The following is a 12,683-nucleotide window of genomic DNA, read 5'->3' as shown; positions in this document are numbered from 1 at the left end:
TGAAGTGTTGTGTGGGACAACAGCCCACATAGTTTTAAAATAACATCACATTCAGCAAAACAAGTTGACGTTGGATCAGGAGCAGATACTTGTACACAAAGTTTATGCAACTGTTTTGTTGAAGCACAATAGTCACAGGAGCAGGGGGTGGTGGGGATTCCCTGTCAGTTTTGCACTGAGGAAAATTTCAAAGATGATGCCTCCAAGTTCTATGCATAACACTATGAAAAGAAATCTGGCATCAACCTGACTTATATGTGTGAAGCAGAATCTTTTGGCAAGCCCTCCCTCAGCAGTGCTCCAAGCAAAGATTGTTACCAAAGAGAACCGGCACAGAACAAAACTTACCACACAGATTCAACTAAAATGATAATTTTTCTTTTGTGGCACCAAGTACTTAAATATCTTTGAAGACACATTAGCATCTTGCTGATAAGTAAGCCACTTTTTACTAATAAATACCTCACCACATGCTGAAACCAGGACAAGCACTCCATCTCAAGCTCAATCAGCTGCATCATCTGATCCGGTTTTCATTCCACTGTAATGAAGAACTATAACCTCAGGTCACACGGGCCCACTGAAGAGCACCAAGAACTGCCACATGCAGCATTCTTATTGCCAGACTGGTGCTTTAAAAGTTGCACGGTGTAATTTTGAAAAGATGTGAGCACAGAGATGACTTTAAGAGAACTACATGGCAATAATTGATGTCACAAAGTATGGCACATCATTCAGAACATGTACAGCTATTTAATAACATAAGAAGTATTAATGAAATATTCAGAGGAGACAGTTCTGTATGTTGCAAACATTTTAATGATTACTTTTGAGCTTACACATTGGGTGTTTTTTAAACTTCAAACTGCAACAAGTTAAATAAATGTTTATAATATACAAAGAAAATACAACCAAAAGTAAAACTTGCTTTAAGTGTGCCTTGCACTAGGAACCAGTGTTTTTTAATAGTTTTATTGTTGAGCTGCACACACACACTTAAGGGTTTGATCTTTATAGCAGGGCATTTGAGAAATCAAAATATATTCCCACTTGAAAGAAAAAAAAGGTTGTGCATGATTATATGCAAAAACCCACTAAAATACTCCAATAGTGCAGGCACCATTAAAAAAGAAAAAGCTGGAGATGCCCATTAACGCTAAGTTTTAAGGAAGCAAGTTTCTGACCAGTTAGCTTAAAGCCAGCAAAACAGGGATCAGTGATGGCAACTGTAGTGTACAAGGTATTAAATGACAAACTTTACACAAATACACTGTTAGAAATCTGTATCAGTGAACACTGAAAATCTGATGATCTGTTCTTTGGAACAGTCAAACAGAACCACCTTAATTTCCAGTTGTGCAAGCCCTTGAAGCGTCACACAGTGTTCTGTGCCAATTTCTTGCTGGCTGTGTAGTTACAAGGATTTATTTTGTCATTAGCAGCTAACAAACTTATTCCACATGTTCCTAAAGCCTCACAGGTGAAAAAAAAGGCAAGTCTCATCAGAGCACAGCGTGGAGATCATATTTTTTGCACACAAACACAAGAGGCTTCGCTAGTATCAAAAAAACACTTCCTCATGTCCCAGACTGCAGTGGGCGGCTCAGTTGAGATGGAAGCCTTTCTCCATTGTAGCAGCCAGCAGACGCTCTCTCATTATCTCCTCGGAAGAATACTCGGGCAGCTTCAGGTAATGCACACATGTATTCACAGATGGGTAACTGGCATCTGTAGCATCAACCTGAGCAAAAGAGCATTTTTTACTGCAGTGGTTCACAGCACTCAATATGGAAGTTAAAAGCTGTAAGGTCCTCTAATTCAGGGCATTTACTGCATACCTAACATCAGTTGTCAAGAAACAGCAGCATCAGGAAAGCTACAGACCAACTTAGAAATACATTTCCATGTATATTAATTCTTTTGTATTCAAATATGAAGTCAGAGAACAGACCTGAAACAGGTTACTACTGAACATTTAGCACAGTGTCATAAATCAAAAATAAAAGCAAAAAACAAACCAAACCAACAAACAAAACCAAACAGCCTCTCAAACAACAAAGAAATTAGTGCTATTTCTTAACGTAGCAACAATTACATCCAAAAGCCAATCTAGCTGGTTTGAAAGACAACCCGAAGCAGCCATACCTTGCGTACAACAGTGAGGCGGGGATGTAGGTTTGCCAGTCCTCCTGGTGGGAGTGTTGAACAACCAGTGGTGAACTGGAGAAAAGCCTTCCTTTCATCCGAAGACATACCACACAAGACTCTCACAAATCGAAGAAATCCAGGGCTTAAGATAAAGGTAAAGAATTAGTTACGATAACATTAAGAGACAGTACACTTGCAATCTTGAGTCACATCTAAGCAGCCACTGTAAGATCCTAATGCCTGTTCAGTATTGAATTAAGAACACCATAAACTCCTTAGAAGTACTTCCTTAACCTGATTGGTGAGTATTACACAGAAAAATGTAGGTAAATAAGAACTTTTCTCCATACTTATCTTGGAGCATTATTTGGGTATTTTGCATACAAAAAGGCAGCGAAGTAGATAAAGCCGAAGCCTACTCCAATAGAAGAATCCAACTGGCTACAACCTTAAGATTTTTCTGCACCACTTCCGCAGTATAAAACCACTTCAACTTTTATATGATTTAATTTCTATCCTGTTAAAGAACCTCATGTAAAAAAATTAGGAAAAATGTAACAGACCACAGTGGCTCTTCGAGGAGACCCCCAGAGCAGACACAGCAGCTGCTGGTGCTTTCACCCCAGCAGCCCAGGGGGAGGAGAGGGCCTGAGGAGAGCTCAGCCTCTGCAACACGCCCTCAGCTATCGGGCACTGTCACCTCAGCTGCATCTCTGCATGCAGGGCAGGGGCGATAGAAGAATCCCTCCATACAGCATTTTAGACTGATCAGGATCCTTTAGCATGCTTATAGTAATACGGTTCCAGAATTAATGTGTATGTTCTTGCTACCAAACGTGACAAGCAGCAAAAATCCCAAACCCAAACTCCAAACCATTGAACAACCATACCCAGCTGAACAGAAACCTGTTATTTCATGTAGTTTTAGACAACCACTTGTTCTTCAGTGACCACCAATCCCATCCAACTTAGCATCTTTGTCTAATGAGCGTTCTGGACATTTTATCACCTAACGTATCTTTCAGCTACTATTTTAAAAATTGCTCCGAGTGTAAGTACCTATCTCGTGTATATCCCAGTTTAGGTTCAGTATAATTGATGATATCCTCAGCTGCCCAAGAAGGCGATTGATTTCCGCAAAGAATCATCTGAACTTCTTCATGGCTGAAGGAACTCAGCTTCTCCATTGGGAAGACTCTATTGAAGCCATCTTTAATTTACACAAGATACAGTTAACATAAGTCAAAAGAACATTTACAAAATAACATCAGCAATTATATTTTAATAAAATCAGAATCAATCAAACGTTTCTTAATTAAGGTAAATGGAACCTCTTCAAGATTAAAAATGGCATAACTACTGCAAAAGTGTGATGAAATTAATATCTTACCTACTGCAATCTTAACTTTAAAAGCTTTTGAAAGCCATTCTATGTCACCACTTGAAACCAGCACACCCTGAGCACCAGTTAGTCCACCTATCTGTACATATAGTCTGCCATATGTAAAATTACCTCTGAATGCCTCCATCTGTTTCTGTATACCAGTATGCATGCAGAAGTCAAACATGAGATCTACATATTCCTCTGCATTATCCATTGTTACGGTCTGCAAAGACAATACATAAACACTGTAAGAATTCACTTTGCATTAGTTACTGCTAAGACAGTAAAAATCCAACTGCTGTTTAAATTGTAAAGGTAGGTTGTGTTTCCTTACCTCATCCTCACCACCTGGCTTGAGATCCACAGCTGTAAACCCATAGACTTTAGATGAAGGGCAAAACTGAAAATTTAGACTTCAAAATACAAAGATAGTTATTAATTGGAAACAAGCCTGCTACTCCTCTTGCAAATATGCCAGATTTATAAAATGCACCCCCCAAGCCCAAAAGCATCTCACCACATTTCAAACCACTGTTTGTGGACCATTGTGTATATACGTGAGCAGTGGTACCACAGTACAGAACTACACAGGTAACACATTTCAAATCCATGGTATGCACATGTGTGCACTCGCTATTTTTTTGGATTTGATAACCCTTGAAAATTTCAGAGTTTGATATCTTTATCAGCTTCAAAACTATTCAAATTTTTAAATTTAGTTCAAACTCAAATAATCCTTTACATTAAGCACTAACAGTTATAAAGCCACTTAACATATCAGCCATTTAGGCCCTCAGTGGTGCCACCTGCGTTCTCTAACAAGCCATGCTAAATCCACAAGGCCAGAAGCAACTGCTGAAGCCTGACTACACAGTCCTTGTAGCACAACATAATTGTAACAAATAACCCATAATATTAATGGTAGAAAAACAACTGTTGTTTCAAAAGAAATTATTCAAAACTACAAAAGATGATGTCCTGATGCAAGTTTACACAGGTATGAGCACTTTTATGTCTTTAACATTTATTTACTAGCTTTTAGCAAATATTCTGTTTAACATGGATTCAAACACTGCACTACATGTCTACTAAGACAATCTGAAATGTCACTGTCCTCTTTTAAACTCTCCAAAAAACTTGATAAATTTCAATAGCTGTCACAGCAAAGAAATTACTGTTTTGCACTTTTCTAAAGGTCTTTACACATATTCTGGAAAGTCATATGGCATTGCAGTGCAGCCACATTTAAGTTTAAACATTAGGAAACTGAGCAAGTGCAAAGAGAAAAATCCTCAAACTAAGGAACAAGAATACAGCTACAGATGGCAAACCGGGTGTTGCTGCATCTCTTGTGATTCCCCCTTGCAATGATACCATTTAAAATTAAGAACCTTCATTTTTAATTATGTGAGTTGACATTTGTCTCTAACATAAGACTGTTTGCATATTTATAGATAAATACAAAAACTCTTACCCCAAATCCTCTATGCTAAGTGGAGGCCCTGAGCCTGATGGATTTTTCAGCATTAATTCCTGTAGTTTTGTGTTCTTTTCATCTTCTGACAGACTTCTGTTGCTTAAAATTTGACGCCTTTTAATTGCGAGGTCCTTAATTTCTTTTAGAAACCTAGCTCTATGTGGATTTACTAATTCAAAGTCTTCCCACGTTAAAATTCCATTAAACCAGGCAGGAGGCTTAGGTTTTGGTGGATCAAGAATAAATTCTGATTTGGAGTCCTCTTCCAGACTTCCTACTGACAAGGAATCATGCCCTTCTTCTGTAGAAGCCTCCGACTGACTTTCAGTACAGTGCAAGTCTCTGTCACCCCGTGATTCATATATCAACTTACTCATGTTACTTTTAATGTCCCCCATACACATGAGTTTAAAAAAAGGCTTAGAAATGGGTAAATCCACAAGTCTATTGTCCTGAATGCATTTAGCCAAGAAAATACCAAGGAAGTGGAAAAGTTTGGTTATTCTTTCAAGTTCATCACTGTCTTGCGGGAATGGTGCTGTGAAGAGTCCACATGATCTCTGTACATAGTAGCCAGGGGGTTTCAATCCACCACCAATATCAACCTGATTTAAGAGAAACACAAAAAAGTTGACATTGTTAAAGGTTAATTTAATTAAATATCTGTGCTGTTTTACTTATTGTACTTCTCTGTTAAACCCCTCCTGGACATCCAGCTCATTTTTCTTTTATACATGTACTCAGTTTGAAATGTAAATTGAAATCTACCTGACGAGACTCATCATCCGGAAAGTCGTCATCACAAAGCCAAGCTCCCAGATCTGTCCTCTGAAATTCTGCTGCCACCAATGCATAAAATTCCAAGGTGGGACCCAGGCCTGTTCCTTCCTCCCCTAAAAACTCAACCTAGAAGAACATAAGGAATGTTAATAATAAAATAAAATCCTAGTGAATGTTCAGAGCTGGTTATGGAACAGGATATTGAATATCCTGTACATTAGAAATAGCTATCTAACCTCACTCTGCTAGGCAGATATGCTTTACCTCTAGAACAGATTTTCTGTCTGCATGAATCTGCATGACATTTTCTGCCCATTCCATCAAGGATTCACCTCGCGGAACTTTCACTCTTTCATGTTTGAGGCGTCCAACCCTGAATTCTCCTGGATCATCACGTCGCACTGTGCTTGTGGTCCTTGTCCGTTCAACGGTGGCTTCACGTCTGTTCTGTAGCCAGACAATTGCTCTGGAAAAACAAGACAAAAACCATCTGTTTAAAACTTTGGTGTCTACCAGAATGGAAACTTGAATGCAGCCGCTATGAAAACGTTACCTTGTTAAGTACTAATTGCCTCCTCCTGGGTTTTTTTTTTTGTTGTTTTCTTTAAACTTACATACCAAAGTATTTATCAGAAATACTCAAAATGCCCCAATATGGACTGCTTTGTATTTTATGAGGTCAGCAAACTAAATAATTTTTATTTACTATGAAGGGCCAGTCATAACTTCTGATGTAACAAATAGCCCCAGTAAAAACATACAATTCTTGATCTGAATTACTACAGTTTTCACATTACAGTGGAATGAACAGAGCAAAGCACTTACTGTAGTACTTTTTAATTGCAGCTGCTCAAAACTGTTTACAGACACTAAGACTTCCACGCAATATCGCAAGGCAGTTGTACATCACCCCACTGATACTGGCCAAGTTTACAGCAAGATTTACTTATTAAAGAAACATGGAACCAAAGCTGAAGTACAATCACACACATACAGGTGCATACCAGTGAAGGAAGGGCAGCCACCTCTCACAGTAATACTTACATGAAGTCAAAGTTCTGAATTCCCATGTGTATTATCTGTGTGGCAATAAGCAACCTACAGAGCTACCATCTGGGGGCAGTTTTGCAAGTATGGTCAAGTGTCCCAACAGGGTGCACTTGCCCACGTGCATGTACACACAGAAGTCATATACAAGTTGTAAGAACTATTTCCAATATTTTAAGAGCTTAAGAAAGCTCTTTACTTCCCAAGCGAATACCATGCACGGTTTCCTGAAGGATATCTTTTAAACACATGTTTTCTAAAACATTACTGTCTTCCAAAACAAAACCACAAATACACACGGTCCAGTTTTCTGGACCATTTTTCTGTAGAAGTTCAATTCTTCCATATTAAGAAAATTTAAACTGATGTCTTGCAAGACAATACCTTTTCTTCTCTTCCTTTTTCTTTCTTTTAAAATGCCTCATTTTACACTTTTCATGAGGCATTTCTACTGTGTATTAAACACAACAGTATTCTCTGCAAATCACTGTCTGCGCTTTTCTTCCTCTTTGTAAAAAACAACCAAAAAAAGCAGCCAAGGATTACAAAAACCAATTATTTGCCAGCTTACTTTCATGTTATGAGAATAAAAAGTTTTACACTGTCTACATACTCTCAAGGGAATCACTGCTGCAATCAAAATATTAAGGATTCATAGGTAAAAAAAGCACTTCAGAGGGTACCCCCTTAAATGTCTTAATGTCTGGTTTTGTTACAATTTCAGTATGCAGCTAATACTAACTTTTCAAATTACATCTATTTGTTAGATTTTTGTCTGTTTTGTTAAGAGTTTATTGAATTTAAAAAAAACAAACCACAATCACCAAACAATTGTAGGAACTATAGAAATATGTGCTTTGGTGTATGTTTTCAAAAAACATTTAATTCACATTTATTTGCAGAATTTTTCAACTTTGTTTCTTACTTCTTTATGCAGTGAACTTCAACCCAGTCGAATTACTGCCCAATATGATAACCTACCTAGAGATATGCAAGCAAGTCTTCAGCTAAAGTTGAGAAATCAATTTCCTGAATAACATCAAAGAGAAGGTAAGCTACTCATCATAAACCTCTAACACCATGAACAAGAAATGTTTCAAGTGTCCAGAAGTCTTTCTGAAGTTTTCCATCTTCTTCCCCTTGTTTCTACATCTAAAATGCTGTAAATTTGGCATATAAAATCTGTATTTTGGAGAATTCCTTCTGTAAATTAGCAATTAAAAAACCTATTATTTTTGTTAAAGAAAAAAGGAAGCAGTCTTTATATTTTTTTTTACCTTGATGCTCCAAATGCTGTACATGTGAAGTACAACTGTCTTGTTTCAAATGGAATTAAGAAAGGACACTTGCTTGTTAGCTGCTCACACCAGTCTGGCAAAGCTCCACTAGCTAGTGCCAAGGGTTCCTGTAGTTTAATGCAAGAAAAAGAAAGAAAGAAAGAAAAACAGTGTTTCTAATATTAGACTCAGTTTGTCCCAACAAGTTTGTAGCCAAGTACATAGAGACTCAACACACTCAGGTATGGAGTTTTCACCTGTCCTTGAGCAAGTTTCTTCCTTCTCAGCAACTGCTACTTTTTTCCTCCTTTCTTTTCAACTCTATGAATGAGAAGTTCACAGAGCTTCTAGAGCTCAAGAGTGGACACAAAGTGCTTTGGCACAAACACACTAGAAGCTGTAGCAAATTTCTGGGATACTGTGCTACTCAAAGCACTGTGGGGAGATCTCAGTATACAATTACCTGGAGAGAACTACTTTTGCCCAAAGGTGATTAGATACTACCTCATCAATACCAGAAGACACAAAAGAAACCTGGTGGTAGTAAAGATGATCCCCAATACAATATTACTATAGTTCCTCTTAAAATACAATTATACTAAAAAACAGACTGCAGAAATTGTTACAACAAGGATATTCAGGGTGCCTGAACAGCCTTAAAAAAATATGAACAAACAAAACCTTTTTTTAAGGAACACTTAGGGCAACTTAACTGTAATTTAAAAACAAACAAACAAAACAAACAACACTCAAAAAGCACAAGAACTGAGCGAGTCAAGAATCTTCATCTTTAAATCTTTGTTAAAGAAAATGTAGATCTACCAAAGAACTACATCTCAAAGTTTTCCTTCTAAAGCATCTGACCTAGTATAATACAAAGATTGTTTTCTAAATGCTATTTTTTGAAAGTTTTATGTAGAATGTATAAACAATAAAATGTTTTTGAACCTTAACACAATTAATTAGCTCCATTACAATGTCATCAGGCAGGCAGACATACACTACGTGTCAACATGCATGTTCTTTTTCATAAGCAAACGATACAATTGTATTGCAACTTTTATTCTTAGAATGCTTTTATTTAGACTAGCCTCTTCTTACAGAATTTCCTCATCCAAAATATAAGGAAGTATCATATGAAACAATTTGAAAGTCAAAATAGCAAAAAAGCTAATAATTCCAAAAAGTTAAAGCACACTAGTGTCTCAAAAACAACATTACATAGATACACTGTGAATAACACATCAATGTAATACCTCAATCTGTTGCAGAATCTTTGTAGTAATTTTTTTGCTTGTGAATTCATCTGGTGGAAAGTTAAACTGCGGATGCTCATCACCTTCTGAAAATATCAAGAGAAAATTTGGCCTTTATTTTGTTTTCATTAAAACATTTCAGAAGCTCTGCTAGGTAACTAACTCACCTTCTTGAGAAGTTCGTGCTGTGTAAGGGTCACTGGCAACTATATACAAAATGCGAAGTAACTGCAGAACATCTTCTACTCCACAAGAGTTCTGCCCACTGCCAGCTTTGGCCTGAGGTTGTTCCTTTGCCAAACTAAGGATATCTGAATTTTGAAGAGTAGAAATGGCCCCTTGATTTAATCCAGATTTTGATCCATGTTCACAAAAATCCTGTAAAACAAGAATTGTTAAGAATGAAAACTTTGTGTTACTATCTTCACGACTGTGCACTCCAAGTTAGTGATGTGAAAAATGAGAATGGTTGCTGTGTTTAACCTCAATGCTTAAATGAACTGTGGATGCTTCAAATCATGATTTGAATGCATTTTAACTTGACTATATTTAACAAAAGACATACAGGGCAGCAAAAACTAAACTTGATATTGGCATGTGAACATTCGACTCTCCTATCCATGTCATATTGCTCCTTCACAAGATCTTTAAAGCTGCAAAACAAAGCACACAGCCATTCATAATAAAAAAAGGTTGGATGCAGACATATACCTTGTATGCAGCTATGAGCTGGGAACAATTTCTGTTTTTCCTAATACTTTTATTAGTGCCGGTTAATTTCCAGTGGCGCAGGAAAGCTGAGTCTGCATTCTTCTGCAGGTAGGTTATCAAGTCATTCTTTGGTAATTCGTCAGTGCCAAGGTACTGCTCCACATGCTCTACTGACCAGCAACCCTACAACAGGAACCACCAAATGTTGGTTTTTCCTGGTTGTAAAGTCTTCAAGATTTCACATGCATTACATATTGTCTTTTTTAACGGAGCATGCATTTACAGATGTACTCACTCATATCCTTTAAGTAACTGAAAACTGTTAGTGTTTTTAATGTAGCATTTCAAAAACTGCAATTAGATTTGTTTTGCTTCTGTTTAAACATCCATGAAAACATATACAAAAGCAAAGAACTAAGTCTTACCATTTTTCCACTTTCTTTCTCTTTATCAGAATCCTTCATTTCTCTGTACATGATTCTAGACATCAAAACAACAAGTTAATACTTCATTCTCATAACACAACTTCTAAATTCTGAAGTTATACACTGACTTGTTAGATATTAATTATATTTCTATAATATGATGTAAACCAGCAATAGCAGCTGCTCTTTGCTGCACAGAACATATGGGATACCCTCATGCAGCAAAGTTCTTAAACTCATATTTAATTTTCATTATGCCAATATTTATCTTGCAAAGTATTAATTTATGTTTCCTTAAGTGAGGTTTGAATAATCAAACAAACTTCATCATGCAAATTTCCCAGACCAACTTTAGGTTCTTCACTAAACATACACTAGCTCTTTGAAATTTTGGGTAGCTTGTTGTGTATTAACTTAAGAGATATGCATACTTACAACTATTTCTCATGCTTTCCAACTAGAAAACAGTTTTGTTACAGCATACAATTTTTGACATAAGACAACTTAGAAAATAGGTGTAATATACAAGCACTGATGAAATCTAAGATACGGAGTTTAAAAAAGTGCAGCCACCTCATGGCAGTTTTTGCTTTCATATAGGTTAGTTTCCTAGTATGACTGAAGTTACATTGGTGTAGTAAATTGAAAATAAACACAATCATATAGTTGTATAATTTCTGTCTATTACTATAAAGCAAGTAAGGTCAAATTGGGATAGAGAGAACAGTTGAGGTTGGAAGGGACCTCTGGAGTCCTAGTCCAAAGCTCCTGACTCAAATGTTATGTTTAAATGGAATTTCCCATATTTCAGTTTGAGCCATTTTCTTTCTTGTCCTTTCACTTGTCAAAACAAGGAGTCTACACTCTGCCTTCCTTACTTTCCCCCATCAGGTATTCATATACATTGGTAAGATTCTACAAACCTTTTGTTCTCCAGGCTAGACAGTCCCAGACCTCTCAAACTCTCTTTGTATGACTTCAAGCCCCCTAATCATCCTTACAGCCCTTTGCTGGACTCCCTCCAGTGTCCACACGTCTCTTGTATCGAGGAACCCTGAACTGGACAGACCACTCCAGATGTATCTCACCAGTGCTGAGCAGAGGGGGAACATCCCCTCCCTCAGCCTTCCTAATGAAGCCCAGGATGCTCTGGACCTTCTTTGCTCCCAGGGTGCAGAGCTGGCTTGTGTTCAATTTTATGCCCACTGGGACCCACAGGGCCTTCTCTGCCATGCTGCTTTCCAGCCAGTTGGCCCCCAGCCTCTACCAGCAGCTACTTCTCCCCAGCAGCCAGACTTTGCATTTGCCTTTGTGGAACTTCATGAAGTTCCGGTCTCTCTATTCTTCCAGCCTGATGAGATCTCTCGGAATGGCAGCACAACTATCTGGTGCAACGACTCCTCCCAGTTCTGTCTGCAAGCTTGCTGAGGGTCAGCTCTGTCCCATCATACAGTTCATTCATGTAGATGTTAAACAGTACTGGACCCAGTATCAGCCCCTGGGGTACATCACTAATGACTGTCCTCCAGCTGGACTTCATACCAATGATCACAACCATCTGAGCCCAGCAGTTCAGGCAGTTTTCAGACACTATCTAGTCCATACTTTATTAGCTTGTCAATGAGGGAGAAAGGGTTGAAAGCCTTGATAAAGTCAAAGAAAATAGCATCTACTGCTTTCTCCTCACCACTGAGCTAGGTTATCGGATTGCTTAGAATTATTTCCTTTTCTTAAGTCCATGCAACCTACTCCCAATCACCTTCCTGTCCTTCACTGTTTGAAAATGGTTTCCAGGAAAATCTGCACCGCTTTTGCAGAGATGAAAGAGAGAGTGACCTCCCTACTGTCCCTAGATCTTTCTTGCTGTTCTTGGGGGTAGGAATGACACTTTCTTACCGTCCTCAGAAATGTCTCCCAACCACCATGACCTATCAAAGATAACCAAGGAGTGGTCAGCTCTTGTGGGTGCTTCCCCTTGGGTCTCATGGACTTGTATGTCCAGTTTCTTAAAGAGTTCCCTAACCTTTGCTCTTCACATTCCTCAACAGATCCTAATCCCATGTCTTCACGCTGGGACAATATTACCCTTGGGTCACTTGACCCTTCTTCCATCTCTTATATGCTTCCTTTTTTATGTTTTGAATTCTGTTGAGAGTTTCTTTTTCATCCATGCAGGTC

At 37.9% G+C, this 12,683-nt stretch overlaps 1 protein-coding gene across 8 annotated transcripts in view; it reads right to left on the bottom strand.

Annotated features, from left to right (window-relative positions):
• Window positions 1-816: 816 nt before the first annotated feature.
• Window positions 817-12,683, bottom strand: part of HECTD1 (HECT domain E3 ubiquitin protein ligase 1) — a 64,486-nt gene continuing 52,619 nt past the window's right edge. For 6 of the 8 annotated variants that reach the window (XM_080345144.1, XM_080345150.1, XM_080345147.1 and 3 more), the window contains 13 exons: window positions 10,506-10,560; window positions 10,081-10,263; window positions 9,537-9,747; window positions 9,370-9,455; window positions 8,114-8,241; window positions 6,054-6,255; window positions 5,778-5,915; window positions 5,007-5,614; window positions 3,867-3,945; window positions 3,662-3,755; window positions 3,208-3,358; window positions 2,146-2,290; window positions 817-1,741 (listed from right to left, as the gene is read on the bottom strand). In XM_080345144.1, coding sequence (XP_080201270.1) covers window positions 1,604-1,741; window positions 2,146-2,290; window positions 3,208-3,358; window positions 3,662-3,755; window positions 3,867-3,945; window positions 5,007-5,614; window positions 5,778-5,915; window positions 6,054-6,255; window positions 8,114-8,241; window positions 9,370-9,455; window positions 9,537-9,747; window positions 10,081-10,263; window positions 10,506-10,560 — 2,218 coding nt within the window. In that variant the 3' untranslated portion in view covers window positions 817-1,603. The remainder of the gene's footprint in view (window positions 1,742-2,145; window positions 2,291-3,207; window positions 3,359-3,661; window positions 3,756-3,866; window positions 3,946-5,006; window positions 5,615-5,777; window positions 5,916-6,053; window positions 6,256-8,113; window positions 8,242-9,369; window positions 9,456-9,536; window positions 9,748-10,080; window positions 10,264-10,505; window positions 10,561-12,683) is intronic. The other 2 variants (XM_080345151.1, XM_080345149.1) reach the window with 2 other exon arrangements.

The sequence above is a fragment of the Nesoenas mayeri genome, assembly GCF_963082525.1.
Source record: "Nesoenas mayeri genome assembly, chromosome: 5".
Lineage (NCBI taxonomy): Eukaryota > Metazoa > Chordata > Aves > Columbiformes > Columbidae > Nesoenas > Nesoenas mayeri.
The sequence above is the reverse complement of the archived record's forward strand: the minus strand, read 5'-3'. Positions and strand labels throughout refer to the sequence as shown.